Below are 22,417 nucleotides of genomic sequence, written 5' to 3' on the forward strand. Positions count from 1 at the left end.
ATTAATTCTTCGATCGATTGAACGACAGCATACAATATCTCAGAGCCTGTCATCTCACGCACTTTGGGCAGTAATTTATACCGAACCTTTGATAATTTATTGACGATATCTCATTGGCCAGCAGACTGACATCAGCCCGCGCAAAAAGTAAAATTAGGAATAAACGGAATTCATATATAGCGCGAATGAATAATGATTTCGGTGTAGAATGATAAAAAGGGAGATTCAATAACGCTTATAACAAAACAAAAAAGTAAATTAAATAAAAAATAAGATAAAAATAAAACATAAAGCAGCGCATAAAAGACGAAAGCTCTATTATATTTTCGGATTTGTAAATCTACTTGGAGAAAGGTATGTTGTTGGTTTATTTTCGTGATTTAATTTCAAACATAAGTCTTAAGATTTGAAACGTTTTAAGGTAAGTGAAATATTTCATATTAAATTTCTGATTTACCTTTTATTTTATTTTTTTTTATATTATTTTTATTTTTGTAGTTAGATGGTTATTGAATAATAAATTAATAGTAAAATGCGTTGAAACTGGAATATTTTGAATTACTTTTATTTCTTATTAGTGAAGATGTATAAATATTTTTCATCTGTTTTGATTTTAACTTTGGTAGAAGATAAAGATTCAAACAATATCGAGGGGATAATAGTTTTTTTTTAATTTGGTAATTTGGAGAAAGAAAGACCATAGGTAGATATATCTATCAGTATTCTTAGACATATTTTCATTCTTGAGTTTTTCCCCTATCTTTTATGTTATTTCATCTTTTAGAATAAAGTTTTTAGAATCTCACGTGTATATATACATATTTTGTACAACTCTTTGATTTAATAGTTTAGTTTATCAAATTATCCTGTAACTTGAAAGAAGCTGCTGTAAGAAATGTAAAATTGCACGTTGAAGGTTAATTATTGTAAATTGATTTCCCGTATTATGTTCTGTTCTGTAATACATTTATTAATATATTATTTTGTATTATAATTATCATAACATTTGTTTATCATACGAACCGCAAATGTCAGTTTTTCCATAATTCTTGTTAAATTCAATGATCGAACGTCCTTAGTAATATAAATATCAATATCATTGTAACCATGATTATTATCACCGATTTCATCATTAGCGTCATCATCATCGTCATCATCATCATCATCAACAACAACATCATCATCACAAATAGTATCATTAGCATAATCATTATCATCATCATTATCAATATCATCATTAACGTTATCACCATTATTATCACACTATCACCAGTAAATATTACCATTATCATCACCATCACCATTATCATCATCATCACCATTATCATCATCATCAGTATCACCTTGCTTATCTTCAATCGTTATTTCGTCAAAATATCAAATTTCTGTTTTTACACAGCGATTGCATAATATATTATTACGTATTGTGGTATATTGTTGTTTATTGTTGTTTACTATGTAACAACACTTGCTTACTAACAGGTCCGAGTTCACCGATATCTTTTTATCATCAGTTTATAATTTTAATGATAAAGATAATTTTCTACTTTTTCTATTTCGGACGTCTGCATTAAACTTTATGTGTTGGTTATAGTGTTTATTAGTAAGCATTTACAAAATTAAATTGGTCAAGAACGATCCAGCCGTTCGATCAATTTAATTTATCAAACGCTTACTAAAAATCACCAAACAGTTTATTGTTTGAAATTGTTTTTGGATAAAACTATCGATTTACTAGACTGATTAAATTTAGCCGATTTACCAAAGCAAATGTGTTAGGGTTCATTTGAAATACTGCAATCTTATTGAACCAAAATGTAATTTTAAACATTAATGCAAGGTTAAATTGCGATATCAAACGATTTTGATGTTTATCGTGCGTAGTTATTGAACGGCAATGATTCTTATCAAAACTATTAAGGTCTAAGTATGTTTTGTAAAATAGAACGCATCGTGAAAGATCAGAGATTTAATTTTAGTTTAGAAAGAAAAAACAAACAAACAACAAAAACAACAACAGAAATATAGCTTGTATAAGAATATAGGTCTTTTAGATAATCATTATTTTTTATACCAACTATTTATGTGTATTTCTTGATCATTACGTGTTGTAATCAGATTAATGTAAAATCAATCAGTCAGTCAATCAATCAATCAATCAATCAATCAATCAATCAATCAATCAATCAATCAATCAATCAATTGAAATTACAAATACTTTATTGGAATATTAAGTTTAAAAGAGGAGTAAAACATTTGTTTCTTCCTTTGATGATTATATCGTTTCTAACCAAAGACACAGTCTTTTCCTAATTCTTTTGCACTTCCGGTGCCATTCTGGATTAATACATCATTTTTAAAATGGACTGATCTAAAATGCACACATTTTTAATACTTTATTTCAAATATTGATAAAAACAATAGAAATATATAATTTGGATATCCTTATAAAAATGCTTGGAAAAAAAAATAAACGTTGCCAAAGTTTTTAGCGGTTGAATATGATGCATAATAATATTATGTTCTTGAACATTTTATTATCTGCTATTATATAGTTTATATGTACTATCAGATCATGTATCTCATACTTATCAATAACATGAATGTAAAATGCTTTAATTGTTTGCTGTTATGTCTTATACTAAATACTATGAAAGTAATTTAATGTTAATTATTTATTAATTTATTGTATTTAAGACATTTCTTTATAAAGCAATGCACTTTAATAAGAAATAAATATGATAGAATTAAATACACACAATTTAATACACAACTCATCGTCTTACCTCAGAACTCAAATTTAGAGTTTCAAGTAACACATACTATATATGCATAATTATAAATAATTGATAAATAGTCTTTTTGAGAAAAATAAGAGCAAACTATAGACCGACAAAGTTTTGATTTAAACATGTGTAACATGCCTCAAGTACATGTTTTGTGTATATATGTTAGAAACATGCATGTATTCGGGAATACTAATTGATATATGACGTTTTAATCACGATCTGTGGATTTCCGCTAGAAAATTCTTAAAATTCTATGTCAGCTTAATGATCTGCTGTGAGTTATTGAAACATTATCCGAGCAAAATGAGCGATATAAAGGAATATAAATTTTAAGAAACACACTCCCACAAATTTTCAGCAACTACGTTATGCTATAGAAAAGGAAACAAAACAAAGAAGAAGAAAAAACGATAGAAAAGAAGCCAAACTTAAACTCATAAATTTATTAAAGTAAAGAAAACAAAACTTTCCTATAAAACAGTCACGTTACGCATTTTTTATGCCTTGGCTTGATAATAAATACAAAAAGAATGATAGACGATGAAAGGCAAGTTTTTTTTCCTTATCGCTTGGCTTTGAGATACTTAGTGTGTTAAAGCTATTTAAATAGCTATCTAATGCTGTTGTACTTTTCTTAACGTTAAAAAGACAAATATTTTTTATATAATTATATGAAAATCAAATGTTTAAATAAATATATCTGAATATGTATGTCTGTGTGTAGGAAGTGTTTATGCTTAATAAAACCCGCTAAAAATAAATTTCTGCTAGATTTCCGCGGCGGTACGGCTTATTTAAAGTCTGCTTGAATTTCGCGGTAGTACGGCTAGTTATAAAGGTCTGCTGGGTTTCCGCGTTAGTAAGGCTTATTGAAAGTGTGCTAGAATTCCAAGGTAGTAAGGCTTGTTTTAAAGGTATGCAGGCTTTCCACGGAAGTACGGCTGGTTGAAAGTCTGCTGGGTTTCTGCGGTAGTACGGCCTGTTGAAATTCTGCAGGATTTCTGCGGTAGTGCGGCTTGTTGAAATTCTGCAGGATTTCTGCGGTAGTTCGGCCTGTTGAAATTCTGCTGGATTTCTGCGGCAGTGCGGCTTGTTGAAATCCTGCAGGATTTCTGCGGTAGTGCGGCCTGTTGAAATTCTGCTGGATTTCCGCGGTAGTACGGCCTGTTGAAATTCTGCTGGATTTCTGCGGTAGTGCGGCTTGTTGAAATTCTGCTGGATTTCTGCGGTAGTACGACCTGTTGAAATTCTGCAGGATTTCTGCGGTAGTGCAAACCTGTTGAAATTTTGCAGGATTTTCTGCGGTAGTGCGGCCTGTTGAAATCCTGCTGGATTTCTGCGGTAGTGCGGCCTGTTGAAATTCTGCTGGATTTCTGCGGTAGTGCGGCTTGTTGAAATTCTGCAGGATTTCTGCGGTAGTACGGCCTGTTGAAATTCTGCAGGATTTCTGCGGTAGTGCGGCTTGTTGAAATTCTGCAGGATTTCTGCGGTAGTACGGCCTGTTGAAATTCTGTAGGATTTCTGCGGTAGTACGACCTGTTGAAATTCTGCAGGATTACTGCGGTAGTGCGGCTTGTTGAAATTCTGCTGGATTTCTGCGGTAGTACGGCTTGTTGAAATTCTGTAGGATTTCTGCGGTAGTACGGCTTGTTGAAATTCTGTAGGATTTCTGCGGTAGTGCGGCTTGTTGAAATTCTGCTGGATTTCTGCTGTAGTACGGCCTGTTGAAATTCTGCAGGATTTCTGCGGTAGTGCGGCCTGTTGAAATTCTGCAGGATTTCTGCGGTAGTACGGCTTGTTGAAATCCTGCAGGATTTCTGCGGTAGTGCGGCCTGTTGAAATTCTGCAGGATTTCTGCGGTAGTGCGGCTTGTTGAAATTCTGCAGGATTTCTGCGGTAGTACGGCCTGTTGAAATTCTGCAGGATTTCTGCGGTAGTGCGGCTTGTTGAAATTCTGCAGGATTTCTGCGGTAGTGCGGCTTGTTGAAATTCTGCAGGATTTTTGCGGTAGTACGGCTTGTTGAAATTCTGCTGGATTTCTGCGGTAGTACGGCTTGTTGAAATTCTGCAGGATTTCTGCGGTAGTGTGGCCTGTAAAAATTCTGCAGGATTTCTGCGGTAGTGCGGCTTGTTGAAATTCTGCTGGATTTCCGTGGTAGTGCGGCTTGTTGAAATTCTTCAGATTTCCGCGTAGTACGGCTTGTTGAAATTCTTCAGATTTCCGCGTAGTACGGCTTGTTGAAATTCTTCAGATTTCCGCGTAGTACGGCTTTTTAAAAGTCTGTTGGATTTCCGCGGTAGTATAGTTTATTTAAATTTCCTCTTCTTTTTGTCTTAACAAACAGTCTTATTATAGAAATTGGTAATACATTCATTATAATCATAAAAAGCTAATGGTTACCATGGTAACATTGCTAATTATATAATTAATAATTTTACTGTTATTTGCTCTTATTATTGATCCGTGATTATTGAAAATTATGATTAAACAAATTAAAACAATCAACATCGGTCACGTGATCGTAATAAAGCTTGACGAAATTCATTGATGATAATATATATTTATAAGAAATATGTACATAATGAAATGCCTGAAAAAATATTTTTTTTCTGAGAAGAAACGTAAGATTATATCAATTTCATCTTATTGCCTCTGCAAATGATCAATTGTTTAAATAGTATAAAAAAAGAACAACAACAGTTTTTACAATCATCATATGGTATAAGAGCGAGTTTTCTTATGTATGGTGGCTACTTTGTGTCAAGTCGTATATTCGTACCGCAGGGCGCCGGACTTATTTTCGTGTTTTCATCTAGCGCCCCGAAAATACGACACCATATATTCTTATGTGATTTGATATACACATATGTTATAGCACATTTTGTACACATGTATACCACTATATAATCATAATACTAATACAGCCCTTATGTGATCAAATTCTTGAAATTCTTAAAAAAGTTTCAGTTTACTTCTTATAAATATCTACATTTTATATATTCGTAAATACAAGAAGGATACTAGTGTATAGTCATTTTAGCTTAAGTAAAATCACTGCTTTAATTACAGCCTTGATAAAATGTAGACTATCTTAATTGGACTTGTCCAGTTTCAATCGTGCCAAAACTATTTATCATTTCTTTTTTAGTGAAAAATCTTTGAAAAAACTGACTGAATAGCAAACAGTGCAGACGACACGGCTGATTGCGGTCTCCACTGGTTCAGACACCGCCTGTTGGTCAATTCGACTGTTATATCTTGAAAATGTAAAGAAGTCAGACTGTTGTCTGTTTTAAGTGATATTTTACATATAATTTCGTGTCATATGAAAATGTGCCCATTGTAGAGCAATCCACTTTAAACCTAACAGATTTATATGCAATAACTTTAACTCCAAGGATAAAAGCGTTACCTTAAGCGGCATATTTTGAACAAGTTGGAAAAAATGACAGGGCATACTAATAATTTCAGCATTTGTCATTTCCAAAGCTTTTAAGTGGCACTGCTGCTGTTCTGTATCAGTATTTATTAAAGAAAACTGCTTCGCAATACTTGATTCCAATACTTTTAGTGTTAAGGATTTAAATACAAAAATTCTTCGACTAACGCGGAGTTTTGAGTAAGGCGATTTTGACTTATTGAGAGTCAACTGGTTTGGGGGGACTTTCATTATTACTCATTACTAGACTCAAATTTACTAGCTTTTAAAATTTGGATTTTTTACGATTGCTCTCATGGGGCATTCCTCATCTCCATTCCAGAATTTTAATTTACTTCACTTAATCTCAAAATCTAATTGGTTGCTCACTAGGTGGAGCGTTTCAGCGTCTCGTGGCGTGACGTGTAACGACTCCCACTGCTAATTTCTGCTATCGCTACGAGTTTGAATTCCGCTAGTTGAAGATTCTCAACACAATCTCCCTTTTCTCTCCTAAAATCCAAACATGGGTATTATATTTTGTTCCTTCCTTTTAATTCGCCCATCCCCCAAAAACATGTTGTAAAATGCACTGCTCTGACGTCACAAAAAGACAAATCTGAGCAATCAGGCATGTTGACTCGAAGATCTATATTTAATGAGATATAAGTCTCTGGTCCACTGGAATGAGACTAATTATCAATTATTAACTTTTCATTGCATGACTGATTATAGTTAAATATCATAAATGACCTACATTGAGAATCATTTAAATTAACGGAAATGTTCAAACATGTAAATAATTGACAACATGTTTAAATAAAAAATGAGCCAAACCCATTGCTTAGATTACCTCAAAGATTTTTTATGCTCAGGACGATATAAGATTTTTTTCTAACTCAAGCATCGATAAATTTAATCAAATTAAAAGCAATTAAAAACTGATGCATAATTCAAAACGTGGTTATTTTCAAACTACTTTTTCCAGCTTTATCTGCTCGTAACGGATCTATGACTTTTGTGTTTCGTCGACATGACTGTATTAATACAATAACGAATTTACAATTTTTCATGAACAGGGGAATTGAGGGTACAAGTTGCTGGTTCGGATCTGAATAAAGGAAGTTAGCTCTGAAAAGGGCTGTTCGTAACATTAGTGCCTTTGAAGTCATTTCTTTGTAAAAGGGTCACCTGCACCGAAGTACAGTTGCTCGTCGTACCTGCCAATCGTTAGGGCCACTCGAATCGGCTTTAGGCAGATCATCAGCTAACTTCAAATAAACTCAGATGAGCGCCTTCAACGTAACTCAAAGCTATATAAAGCATGCGATCTTGCCGTCTCAAGAACACGTAATGCCATCTGCCAATATCCCGTTTCGGTAGCTTTGCACAGAATTGGCATTACTTTTGCACAAGTCGGCGTTACTTTTGCACAGACTCGGCGTTGGCGTTACTTTTGCACAGATTCGGCGTTATTTCTAACCAATTCGTGCGTTACTTGATTGCATACTTGATACATGTTGCGATTGTGCATTTTAATCGAAAACATACGGAATTTCAAATGAATCGTAACACATTTACTTTAGTAAATCTAATAACGTTATCAGTCTATAGTAAATCGTTTATAAAAGTAATTTCAAACACTTAATAAGTAATTGCTGCACCGTTCCTGACCAATTTGATTTTGTAAATGTTAACTAATAAACACTAGCCTATACTTAAACTTTCTTATTGTGAATATTACATTTTTTGTCAAAATACAAAAAAAGATTAAAAGATTTTAAGGACAATGAATAAAAGAGATTTGATTGACATGCAGTTGCCAATAATGTTTAAGATCAGGAAACGGGTTTGTTTGCTACATATTTCTAAATATACACTGTAGCTTTAGTGGATAACAAATAAGTGTTTATCACTTTATAGTTATAGTCTGAATGTAGAATTTGAAATTCGAAAAAAATCCACAAAAAACATCGAAATTAGTGCAAAAAGAAACTGATTTTCTACTTTATGTAAAATACATTCGATTAGAAAAGTACATGTTACGATGAAACGTAACATTAGTCTTATATCAGGCCATTTAAAATTTTAAGGTTTCTTTGTATAAAAGACATTCTGTATACATGGATAAGTATATTTCATAGTAATTATTTTTTATTGAATCACCTATACATGTCACTAATCTTTTTATATTTAACTTTACAGAAATCCAGATCATGATGAAAATGTGGAACTCTATGAAATTAACAATTTATTACAGTATCTGTCTGACAATAGTAAATGGAAAAATGTTCTCCCACAAACAAAGGTCACTTCCATTTAATCGAATATCCGCCGGTGTACCGTCCGAAAATTATGAAACTTCAATTACTAATCCGGAGCAATCCGATTATGCCAGTCATTCGGATATATCTGATAAAACGGTTCTGTCGAATGGTGAAGATACAAATGTAAGAAGCAATTTATATGTCCACAGAAATGTTTTCAACACTAATGCGAATCGGCGAAACGACAATTATAAAAAGATTGTAAACTGGCCTAATGGTGGGCTAAATGAACCAATTATGAATAATGGAAAACAAATTGGATTAAAAAGCGGAACATCACTCATTTCGGATAGACAAAGTTCACGAGCGAATCGTCTCCGAAGAAGTGATAATTCTAGATTTTCTGATAAAAAATTATCGCCAAATGACATCATCCGACTTTTATCAGCGACTGAGCAACTAAATGACAGGATGGTGGACATTTCACCTTATGATATTGATAGCAACAGCGCTGAAACTATTCAAAGAGATACCGATGCTGACTTGGACTTTCCGTCGAATGAACCTTCTTTCCATCGGGACAGGAAGGGTTTCCGCTCATCAGTAGTTGATAGGGTCGCACATGGTTTCGGCAAGAGAACATCAACAAGCGGTCATGGCTTGAACCTTGGGCGCCTTCATGATATTTTGAGTCAGTCACAACTTGGCCGAGCCGGGGAACTACTTTCGGTCCAACCAGACGATTCAGAGGAATTAGACTCTTTGCTGGCTCTGTATGAAAACTTGAAAGCGAGGCTTCAGTCTTCACAAAGCAGGTATATTCCATTATCCAATTTATGCTATTACCATTAAAAGCATTTTCACAAAAGCCAATTTACAAAGCTGCTCAACGTTTCAATTAAAGGCCAGATCCATTACATTACAAATACCGCCATTAAACGTTTAGCTGTAAACTTAACTAGAAAATCATAACCTTCTCAAGTTGCAAGATACAATAGAAGAACACTTGTGATATTGATTTAAAATGGGCGTTTTGACACTTGACAAAAGTAAAACAAGAAAAAAAATCAGACAAAAAGAGATAGCGATCGATTTTTTTTATCTTTTTAATTCATTTAGTATGATAACTGTAAGATTAAAAAAGATTGTTCATAAACTAATAATAGAATTTCAGTATTTAAAAAGTATTTAAAAAGTATAACATATCAGCATAAAAGTACAAAATAGAATATTTAAACATAATATACATTTAGATGTTGCTTCATTAAAGTAATTATAATATGTTACATTTTATTAACTAAAATTATTAATTGTATAGAATGGACTTCATGAGATTCTATGCCCAAAAGCTATGCACATACTGGCGTTCGCATATTTGTTTATGAAATAAGTCGCATATAGTTTAATTATCAATTAATTCTATTACTTTATTTGCAACAAATAAATGCGTTTTAATTTTACTTTGCCAAGACTCTTTTGATTTTAATTAAATTTTCCATTCTGATAGAAAAGCTTTTTAAAATATTGATTTCGGCTATCCAGTTTCTCTTATCAATAAATTTACGATATACATAATCGAAGTCTTAACATTTCAACTTTGACGGAAGATCATTGATGAATATGATTTGATGAAACTACTCACGATTTATTAATTATATATTTGCCATTAAGTTTGATAAAATGATTTCCCCATATACTAATTAATAACCTGATTATGTATATCACTTAAAGATTTAAGTTTGAATGTATGACTTTAGTTAAATTGAGATTCAAACCATATGATAATTGAGCCGGGCCATGACGAAACGAACATAGTGCGTTTGCGACCAGCATGGGTCCAGACCAGCCTGCGCATGCGCGCAGTTTGATCAGGATCCATGATGTTAGCTATCAGTTTCTCTACTTGTAATAGGGTTTGTAAGCGAAAAGCATGGATCCTGATCAGACTGCGCGGATGCGCAGGCTGATCTGGATCCATGCTGGTCGCAAACGCACTATGTTGGTTTTGTCATGGCGCGGCTCATATCTATCATGATTTTGTAAAAAAGTCGGTATCTGAATTTCTGTTGATAGGAGTGATTTAAATGAGCCTAGATTCATATTGAAAATTAGTAGATTTTTCACATACTGATGTATAAATAAATTTGGTATAACACCCCAGTTAGCTTCACCAGCATTGTTTAACTTCTTCACTCATGCACTTTTCATTGTCTTTGAAAATATGTTTATATCTAATATGTCTACTGTGTGGTTAATGGTAATGGTTCCTAGGAAGCATTGAACTGGCATAACTTAACGCACAATGTGCTAGGTCCCAAAATGGGGTGTGCCATAAATGGGAAAATACAAATTATAGTAACTATCTAAATTTTCTTGATTTCAATAAATTTCTGCGATAAAAAGTATTTTACCTTGAGACGAGCATAGTATATCTTCTTAGTATAATTGCAGAGTGAATTAGTAATTAAATAATGACTTTCTTTCTCATTTGTGAAACCATACTTTTCTGTTATTTGTTTTGGTTTTTTGTTTTTCACTAAATATTTAATTAACTATAATCAAGCGATGACTATCATCCGTACTTATACTCCATGACGTGTGATCAGCATTTCATGACGGTATATATAGTAATTGAAAATGTTGATTATCAGAAAGATCTACCCCGTAATTTACTTTTTTCTAAAATGTATATGCATTAATAATGAAACTATATACATGTACATCAATTAGTACCATGCACGTGCTCTTCCAGCTGTTAAGTTTGCTAGTCAGCATGGCCGCAAAAATGCCAAATTAAATATTACTTTATGCTTTTAACATACCTTGCGTTACTATCACGTCTATGATTCATCCTTAATGACGTAATTAAATTGGGTAAAGACACAGAGCGTGCGCGCGTGTGCGCGTGCTTGTGGGTTTTGCTTGAAAATGGACTAACTCTTACACTGAGACAGAAAAAACAACTTATTTGTCATTTAAAATAGATAAAAAACCAAGAGAATTCTACTGAGATACCACCATAATGGATTTGTACACACTGCTGCAAGCTGACACAAGACGCTAGTATCGGAGTTTGATAATTTTGCATGCTTCTAAACGTTATGTTGGCTACTATAAATATCCCTAAAATTAAAAGGCTGATACATCGGACAAACATGTGTTATAACTATAATTTTTACATATCCATATTTTTTTCTTCAAATAAGGTATTGTTCAGTATTAAAAAGTTGTCATTTGTAACAGGTTATATGGCTAATATATGAACAGTTGTTTGCAATAAATCCCTTTTATTATTGTCTCAGGTTACTGGACATTTAGGTTCTGATTAGCCGCCGTACAGTGATCAACTTTTGGCTCAAAATTCATATCTTTGGCTAATACTCCGTGAAAATTGCATGGAGGTAAATTATCAACACTAAGTGTTTCAGAATTAAGCCAAGGGCATGACTGGTAACATGTCCGGGGTCCGTACTCGACAGCGAAAGCTGCTTTTTGTGATGGACCCTTATTAAACATAGACTACATACATACATACATGCCTGCCTGCTGCCTGCCTACCTACCTACCTACATAGCTACATACATACATACATACATACATATCGCTACTAGCGAATCGTGTTATATATTTTTTTACTTGCATGTACAACCTGTCAACATTTCTTTAGAACTGTGAACATACACATAGATCTGAGAAATCAAATGCAAACAATTTGCTTTAATATTTGATGCAAAAACGGATATATCTAACAATTTGGAAAATCATTTTACCTTATGTTACACGGATGATTCCAGGCATGCAAAGAAAACTCTTTTTTATTAATTGATTGTCTTCGAGCAAGCGTAAAATAAATATAAAGCAGGTATTAATTCATTAATGACTCGAAAATAATTTGATAATCGTGATATAAAAAAAAATCCAATTAATCAAATAGCATAATCATGGTTCTAAATAAATGATAAACGTATAACATTTATTTGTTGATAAAGCACCTTAGAGATTCTTTAACAACTTCAGGGTAGTCTCACAATCCTCACGAGTCTGTGTGTTTATTGTAACTCCTTACTTGCTCGGTTGATTACTCAAGGGAGGTAATTTTCTTTATCACCAAAGTGGCACACGAGTTATCCCCCTAGCAGTGGAAGCAAATGTTTTGAACTCCTCCAAAGGCTCATGATGTTACAGTCGAATGGTGATGATCATTTAGCATTTCTAAAACAAGCCTTGCGGACTTATTAATTCAAACAATAGGTTTCTGTTATGTGCAGGGTTTAATTTATTAAGACAGAAAATCATCAGACATGGAATAAAGTAGAAGTGCATTTATTCTTTACATATAATATGAAAGATAACATGTAAAGTATTTTTGTGTATTACAATATATTTAAACCCTCCAGTCATTTACCTTTATATTTAATTTGTTTATTAGTCGCTGCAGCTTTATCGTCTTGCAAAAGCTGGCGTAAACGGAAGTGCACGAACTGATAACGTTTACTTTCGGTTTACGCGATAAAAAATAGTTCTCCATTTTGCTTATTTCCATCTAATTTCTGTATAAGACTAAAATTATCAAAATTATTAAAAGAAACACGTATAATATGTAGTCCAATAACGGTAATTCAGAATAATAAAACGGAAGGTAACGTCAACACAGTCTACTGTCTTCATTTACTACCTGTATTAATATGTTTATCAAAGTCACAAGGACTTACATATGACGTATTTAAAGCAAGTTACAATTTTAAATATAGCTTTGAATTTGAGATTAGTACTTCAATAATATGTGAGTAAAAGTGATAACAATCTGTATCGATGGAATAAATGAAATGTTACAATTACGACAGAAACGTCATGTAAATACCATTCACGTGAAAGTTATTGAAAGAAAACTTGCAAATCTTAATTTGTGATAAAAGAATATGTATAATTACCCTTTATTATCAATTTTAAAGTATTTCAATAACAACATAATAAAGGCAGAATAGAAAAGTTGAAAAAACTTTTATATAATTTGTGTTATTTATTTTTTTCGTATAATCACCAAGGTTGGTACATGTTTATTGAAGAGTAGTCGCAGTGATAACACTATTGTACTCCAGCTAAATGATTGGCAATGTCTTTCGGATAAACCTTTCAAATCAGAGGTCCCATTGTAAAAGTGGTTTAATCTTTCACAATAAAAACAGTTATTTTTCTTAGTATGGAATAACTTTTTTTATCCGTTGCACTTTCCTGTAAAAAGTGCAAATCAATAACGTATAGTCTTTTGGAGTGAGTCGCTCTTGGCAACTATAAATAAATGTACATGTATATCACACACGCGAAGAAGTTCGAACCTAGAGATAGGAAATAACTTAGTGCTTTCAGCACTTTGATTAAGAATCACAAAAAATATCTACGGTAGAGTACATCAGCTTGCGTGTGTGAAAGATAAATGCTGTAATTTCAATTATATACTTTTGGATATTTACGATTTTTTATTTATTCTTGAAAACTTAAGAACATATCCATTTAAAAGCCTAGAAAATTCACTAATGTTGTGAGTTGTTACAGGTATGGGGACTTGATGGAAGATGAAGGGACATTTGGTGAAATCTATCGTAAATTACTCAACGAGATACAAGGTGTTTTGTTGTTGTATGCTTAACTTTTTAAGTGTAAACCACATTGGCCGAACACGGTGCTTTGAGTGGTGTAGAAATAGTATAAATGGTCGTTCTAAGAACAAATATTTTATGTCAATTTGTAGTCTATAGATAAACAAAAGTTTTGGTTTATTTTCAACTGATTATAAAGTCATGTTGCACAGTCGTTTTATCTTTATCTTCTTGTTTTTAGTTATCATTTTCACTTCCTATACACTGTTTTAGGTCATTTTTTTTAAAGACAGTGTTCTAATAATTCCTGGATCGATTGCATGAATGTGTTGTACATGATGACTACGTGTCGCATGCGAAAATTAGGTCTCTAGCTAAGGTCAAGGTTACGCTTGTATTCCTACAGACATAATGTGATTTTGAAAGTGTATTGATGTGTCTGATCAACAATCTTGTCATGATTGGATTGATTTTAAGATAACTTGACATTATGATGTCGTGTCGCCCATAGGAGTCAGGTCTCCAGTACAAGGGTCAAGGCCACACTTGTATGTCAAGCGTGATGATTGTTAATAGATTGTCTTCTTTTGTTCATACCTCTTTGTTATTCATGGTTGAACTTTAAAATAAATATGCATAGATAGTATCAAGATGAATTATATGAGGTTTATTTTTAAATGTTTATTAAAGTTTTTTTTTATGTATTCGTGTAACACCCTTTTTCATAGAAGCCACGCGTTTGTTGTAGGTCAAATGTCAAAGTGCCTTAAGTAGGCCCTGCTTAGATGACATTTGTAAATTTCCAACAACAGGTCTTGTCTTGATAGTACTTTTTAAACCAATAAATATTATTAGTACTAGCAGTATTAATCCCAAATGTACTTATTTCCTGATCATTCTTGTCATTTTTTAAACATTTATAAACACATTGTCAGTCATATTCACTTCATATTTACAGAGAACATTTTGTTGCCTGATTTTCCCCATACGCTACGAATTTATAACATAAAATTTACACTTTAGTTCATTATAAATATATTTTTATACTTTGATTTAAATAAGGTGATGGTCGACATTATTGCTATATTTAAAATGCAATATAGGGCAAGCATGTTTTATAAATACTTACTTTGTATTTGTAAGAAAGACAAATCGAAGCATTGCTAATAATATATACGTACTCAAATATGATTTCTATTTTTATATGTATTGCTTTTTCAATCGAATTTTTGTTTTCGATTATTTTCAGGTATCCAGAGCGATTCATCGATGCCTTATCGTGACGAGACATTCGGCGGTAGAAAATATCGATAGTACACGATTTGATCGATATGCAGACAATTAAACAAATTTTAAAGAGAACTGACATCTTCTCTATCTTAAAAAATATATAAAAGACTGCGTGTGTGTATTTAATTTACATAAGTATGTAAAAATATCAATAAATTTTCAATTCTTGTTTTCTAATTTTTGAAAGTTCCCTTGTCTTAATGCGAGTTTGCAAGAAGTCCGTCATAAAGATGACCATGTGACGTCCAAGCCCTTTACTATCGAAGAAAAACTTCATAGCAGCCCTGCAGTTATAACGTATGGACTTAAAAAAGATGCTTAATATGGAAAAGAATCAATAAAGATGCCGTTAATTAAACCATTCCTTCCAGAAACAGTACACACATCACTGGGTAACAAATACTCTAAAAAAGTCTATGCCAGATACTTTTTTTTATTAAAACTGTTAATAAAAACTGTTTAAAAAACACACAAATACCAGTAACTGTAACACAAGATCACACTGTTTATCAAACCACTTAAAATGTATGTCAAATACTGTATATTTAATCGCTTATGTCAAAAACTGTACATTAAACCGCTTATGTCAAATACTGGATATTTAACTACTTATGACAAATACTGGATGTAAACCCAGTAATGACAAATACTGTATATAAAAACCACTTATGTCAAATACTGTATATTAAACTGCTTATGACAAATACTGGATATTAAACTACTGATGTCACTTATGTAAAAAAAAAGTTATATTAAACCGCTTATAACAAATACTGGATATTAAACTACTTATGTCAAATACTGTATATTGAATCGCTTATGTCAAAAACTGTATATTAAACCGCTTATGACAAATACTAGATATTAAACTACTTATGACAAATACTGGATATAAACTCAGTCATGACAAATACTGTAAATAAAACCACTTATGTCAAATACTAATGTCAAATACTGGATAATAAACCGCTTATGTAAAAAAAAATTATATTAAACCGCTTATGACAAATACTGGATATTAAACTACTTATGTCAAATACTGTATATCAAATACCAGTAACTGTAACACAAGATCACACTGTTTATCAAACCACTTAAAATGTATGTCAAATACTGTATATTTAATCGCTTAAGTCAAAAACTGTACATTAAACCGCTTATGTCAAATACTGGATATTAAACTACTTATGACAAATACTGGATATAACCTCAGTCATGACAAATACTGTAAATAAAACCACTGATGTCAAATACTGGATAGAAAAAAAATACTTATGTCAAATACTGGATATAAAACTACTTATGACAAATACTGTATATAAAACCACTTATGTCAAATACTGGATAGAAAAAACTACTTATGTCAAACACTGGATATAAATCTACTTTTGCCAAATACTGTATATAAAACCACTAATGTCAAATACTGGATAGAAAAAACTACTTATGTCAAGTACTGGATATAAATCTACTAATGTAAAATACTGTATATTTAAACACTTATGTCAAAGTACTGGATATAAAACCACTTATGGCATAAAACAACTTGTATATCAAATACTGTATTTAAAACCACTTATGTCAAATATTGCATATAAAACACTTATGTCAAATACTTGATATAATAACACGAACGACAAGTATTGTACATTTAACCACTTATGTCAAATACTGTATATTAAACCGCTTATGTCAAATACTGGATATTAAACTACTTATGCCAAATACTGGATAGAAAAAAATACTTTTGTCAAATACTGTATATAAAACCATTCATGATAAATACTATTTACAAAACCTCTTAAACTGTATGTCAAATACTTGATTAAAAACTACTTATGTCAAATACTGGATATTAAACCGCTTATGACAAATACTGGATATTTAACCACTTATGTCAAATACTGGTTATTAAACCGCTTATGACAAATACTGGATATTAAACCACTTATGTCAAATACTGGATATTAAATCGCTTATGTCAAATACTGGATATTAAACTTCTTATGTCAAATACTGGGTATAAAACCACTTATGACAAATACTGTATACAAAACCACTCATGTCAAAAACTGGATAGAAAAACCACTTAAATCAAATACTGTATATAAAACCACTTATGTCAAATACTGGATAGAAAAAACTACTTTCGTCAAATACTGGATATAAAACTTCTTATGACAAATACTGTATATAAAACCACTTATGTCAAATACTGGATAGAAAAAAAATACTTTTGTCAAATACTGGATATAAAACTTCTTATGACAAATACTGTATATAAAACCAATTATGTCAAATACTGGATAGAAAAACCACTTAAATCAAATACTGTTTATAAAATCACTTGTGTCAAATACTGGATAGAAAAAAATACGTTTGTCAAATACTGGCTATAAAACTACTTATGACAAATACTGTATATAAAATCACTTATGTCAAATACTGCATGCTGCTTTAAAATAATCTATTAAAAGAATAATGGAATAGTTTATTTAAGGCATTTGTACAGTATTTTAATATACATTTGTTTGCTATACATTATTTGTTATAAAAAGTTTTATGTACATGTACATTACTTTTAAAGTGGTTTTATATACAGTATCATACAAAGTCCATTCCATTATTCTTTCAAAAGATTCTTTTTAAGCAGCATGACTTTAGCTTAATGCTATAATTTACACGAAAATTTTGCAAATGTATCACAAATAGTAAAACATTGTGAAGTGAACAAAGAAAGTAATTTCCTTATTGCAAACGGCACTTATAATCCACGTAAATCACCAAACAAGAGGTCAAAATATGCAAAAGTAGCCATTAATGCGTTAGTCAGGCAGTAGAAATTTGGTGAAAAATACTGCAGTCATTCATCGCACATCACATGTAAATTGTTACTTAAATAACGAATATTTTTACTTTTCTTAAAATCTTAGTACGTTTTTCTGTAGTTTGATTTATTTTTAAATATTTTTGGCTCATCTTGAGGCATGCGCGCAGCTTAAAATTGATCCGGAATTTTCACAAAACAATAATCATCCTGGTTAAGAAATACAACAAACATCGCCCTAACACAGTGGAAATAGCGGATCCTACTTACGGTTTTTAGACAAGACACTCTTCTTGTATTGCAGTTTCCAGCATTAGAGCTATGTGCGTTAATGACTGGCCAAGTAAAAATAAAAAAATGTTTCCACCTCAGCGATGTTTGTGTCAATAAAGTTTTGTGACCTTGGTTTAGTTTGTGAAAAATTGTCATATTATTATTCAAAATGTTACTCTATATAAATCTATGGTGTTAAAGGCCACGCTTGTAGACATATAGTTAGCTAAATCAGGATCGGAAAAAAACAAAGATAATGCTCATGAAAACATCATTAAAGTTTTGATCCGTGAAAGTTTGGCTTAAATGATGGAGTGTTTCTCGATATGTTACATTTGGGAAGGAAAAATAAATGAGCCAAACACCTCTCGGAGAAAAAAAGGAAATCACAAACGCATTTTTGAAAGGGCGGTTTGTGAAATTAACTCTGTGATACTCGTATCTTGGTTGAAAGTCTTTAATACTGCAGTAGGAAGTGTTCCTTTATTCAACCAGACACGTTAAACAATACATTGTAGGTAAATATGTTGTATTTATGTTTGAAATTGAATTGAGAAAAAAAAAGATTTTATTTTTACGCATATTTACTCTTCTGAAATCAAGTGTTTTTACAAAATATGCCAGATTTTTAAAGTAGTTCCGAACGTACATAATAACAATGCACGTGTAGCCACAATATACTGTTTATATCCATGATACAGCAGGGAAGGTGAAAATAACACCGAAATGAGCAACAATGTAAGTATGTTAAATTTAAAGAAATGAATTAGTGCAAACGGCTCACCATATGGAGAAAGGTTAATTAGTGAATATTTGGTTGTAATCCTTTGAGTTGTCATAGAAGTTAAGAACAGAAGTTTTCCTTTATAGTACATACAAATTTTCAAAACAAAAAAGCAAACAAAAGGCCATACAATTCTATTCTGACAAAAATGTTCAAGTCACCAAGATGTGATAGGGCACTAGGTGACAATCCGAGCATTCCACTTTTTTTAATTTTGTTGTTTTGGACGTCAATACTAAGGAAAATCTTAAGTGCGTTTCACAAAACTTTCGAAAGTTAGTTCTTTAACATAAGTTTGAATAGTTCTTGACTCTCCATTTAGAGGTTTAAACAACTTTTCAATAAAGAAGGCGTTGCGGGAATATCTGCCAAAACATACAAGTGTCGTCTGTCAAAATGGAAGTGTGAGCCAAAGGTTCTAGAAAGCTGAACTGGGCCTCTTCAGAAGTCAATGACACCACAAAATTCCTACCTGGAATTTCGTGGTGTCATTGACAGTCGACTTGATTTCTCGCAAAAGAACAAATGTGTCGGGAGATTCAAGAATGGTAGGCCTATGGTATATCGATGAAAACACATTATTTTGTAGACCTATGACCACGGCATGTAACTATTGTTGTTTTATTTTCGTAGATGTAGATGCATGCTTTATCCGTATGAGTACCGCATTTTTTTGTTTAAATATTTTGTTTGTCAATCATGGTTAGTAAAACGTTACTCCTGATTGATAATTGACTGGCACGTTACCAGTACATCATGAACTGGTTCCAACACTGATAGTGCTCCAACCCACAATCTCAGGGTCTCGGTTAAGAACCACAATTTCTTTCCCATTATACCAGTAAACTTCCTTTTACAACTTACATGAGGTTACATATGAAAACAAACAACTTTATTAGAATTTAGTTTTACTTTAAATCAAGACATAAAATAATAGTATTTAAACAAATTTTCTCAAAGTAATTTCTATTCACTAACATTTACAATTTATCAGAAAACAAAATTGCATATAAAAACCAAAAAGAAATAATTTCCTTTTTTTATTCACATAAAAGCTATACTTATTTTGCAGTGAAATTAATTATTACATCTCAACCAAAATCCTCAGCAGCATTTAAAACAGCAATAAAAAAAACTTGCAACACTAACTTAGATATTTATATACATCGTGTTATAAAAAAATTGCACAAAATTTCAAAAGCTGTGAGTTCAGACACCATACTTGACTATTTATTTCCTGTTCTTAAAGGAACTCCACTGAGGTTTTTTTATGTGACGGGACTGGAGATTAATGTTCCATTTGATTTAGGTCTAGACTAATAACTTGTGTGCAAAATTTCTAATCATTCACTCACTCTGTTTTTCCAAAGTAACTATTTTCATTGTGAAAATGACCCAAAATTGAAAGGCGTTGCAACGCTTTTCACTCAAATCGGTTAAGAATAGGACAAAAATATCTTAAATTTATTTCCAAGTGTTTTTCTAAATTATCTTAAGCATATTGTTTTGTTTAAAGTACCCCAGTTCAAAATTCAATGTTATTGGCGAATTTGACCTCAGTGGAGTTCCTTTAAACTTTAATGAAAATACAGGAATTGTCAAGGTTCACAAATGGATGTAATCCATGCAATATTCATAATGGGTCATTTTCAGTGACCAACAATTATGAACACAGGTGACATTTATTATGGTTTTTCAAGTGAATACCTGAAGGGGTTTTACAGAAAAGAAATTGCATTAATTTGAAACCTTTTGAAAAAAGTTAAACCAATGTTTGCATATTAGACATATACAAGATATTATTAGATTTTACCACCTAAATTGCCGAGTTTTACAAGAGAACCATTATGGCTCCATATCACTCACCTGAGAAAAGTCAAAATATTCAGTGTAAAAACCAAGTTCATTTGGTCACATTGGGACAGGGTCATAATTCAGACTTTATAAGAGTTTTACTTCAGGCAAAGCTACATGTCAAATATCTTTGCTCTAGGTTGTGTAGTTTCAAGACTTTTGAGTTTATCTGTTCTAAACTAGATGTAAACAAATTGACTTAGTATGATACAAAAATACAATATTCAATTTATTTTTGAGTATATTTCTTTGTTATCTTATTCGTATCTTTCTGTAATAAGTGCCCGAGCTGATCTGTGTAGGAAATTCTAATTTAAAGAAATTCTAATTTTAAGTTTTTGGGCTTTTGAACATCTGTGGAGTTCCTTTAAAGAGAGAGTTGCACAATACAAATGGAATATTTAATTCCTTGTAAAAAATACTTTCTTTCCAATTGATCAAGCTTTTTGGTTTTGCACTGGAATCAAAAGAACAATAATATACAATTTACAAGTGATTTATATTAACATTTATCTCAATACTAGTATGTCATTCATGCGTGTGTAATAATCCACTCAAACTAACTTCCAATGCATTATCACTCAATACAAAATTACTATTTTTCCACAATTCATTACACACAAGAGATATGTAAGCAAAGAGATGACAAACTTAAGTTCAAAAATATCTTTAAAGGGGCTGTAACTCATCAAGACCTAATAGAAAGACATTAAGAGTTATTTTTCCTTTGTCATTTTTACAGTTTTATTGTGTTATAACAAAATAAACACTTTCAAGTAAGGGATATGGGACAAAACATCAATCCAGTAGTTTACATCATTACATACACAAGGGAAGACAAAATTGCACATATTAAGCATTTGATAGTAGCCAATACAACATATACTTGGTACTGATTATGAAACTAACTTTCACTGGTTTTGCGACCAGCATGGATCCGGATCAACCTGCGCATCCGCGCAGTCTGATCAGGATCCATGCTGTTCGCTTATCAACTCTATTACAAGTAGAGAAACTGACATCGAACAGTATGGATCCTGATCAGACTGCGCGGATGCGCAGGCTGGTCTGGATCCATGCTGGTCGCAAACCCATTATGTTGGTTTTGTCATGACATGGCTCATATGAAGTTCATAACAACAGGCAACTAATTAAATTGACATTATGCCATTGCAAGGGCATTTCGTGAGTGAACAAAGAAAGTTTTTTATTCTGCCATAATAGACATTATCCGAAATTGGGTTTTTTCCAAGCATCAGTATGTACAAACAAACTTCTACAGTAACAGCTTTGGAAAAAAAAGCCAAACAGTTTGAC

At 32.0% G+C, this 22,417-nt stretch overlaps 1 protein-coding gene across 2 annotated transcripts; it reads left to right on the forward strand.

Moving 5' to 3' along the window:
• Positions 1–15,527, forward strand: LOC132755229 (uncharacterized). Of its 2 annotated transcripts, XM_060746048.1 has the most exons (4): positions 3–354; positions 8,414–9,290; positions 14,029–14,099; positions 15,322–15,527. In XM_060746048.1, exons 2-4 carry the CDS (start codon positions 8,425–8,427, stop codon positions 15,384–15,386), a joined length of 1,002 nt encoding a protein of 333 aa, XP_060602031.1. In that variant the 5' UTR covers positions 3–354; positions 8,414–8,424; the 3' UTR covers positions 15,387–15,527. The 2 variants fall into 2 exon arrangements, with proteins under 2 accessions (XP_060602032.1, XP_060602031.1); XM_060746049.1 differs by lacking the exon at positions 14,029–14,099 and having other exon boundaries at positions 1–354.
• Positions 15,528–22,417: the final 6,890 nt, after the last annotated feature.

This window comes from Ruditapes philippinarum, unplaced genomic scaffold (assembly GCF_026571515.1).
Source record: "Ruditapes philippinarum isolate M1 unplaced genomic scaffold, ASM2657151v2 ctg3107_1_1_1_1, whole genome shotgun sequence".
Taxonomy (NCBI): domain Eukaryota; kingdom Metazoa; phylum Mollusca; class Bivalvia; order Venerida; family Veneridae; genus Ruditapes; species Ruditapes philippinarum.

Excerpts from the sequence above, each read along its gene's own strand:
- LOC132755229 (XM_060746048.1), top strand. The coding sequence starts at position 8,425 with ATGATGAAAATGTGGAACTCTATGAAATTAACAATTTATTACAGTATC. Across the intron at positions 9,291-14,028 it reads CTTCAGTCTTCACAAAGCAG|GTATGGGGACTTGATGGAAG; the intron begins GTATATTCCATT and ends GAGTTGTTACAG. Across the intron at positions 14,100-15,321 it reads ATTACTCAACGAGATACAAG|GTATCCAGAGCGATTCATCG; the intron begins GTGTTTTGTTGT and ends GATTATTTTCAG.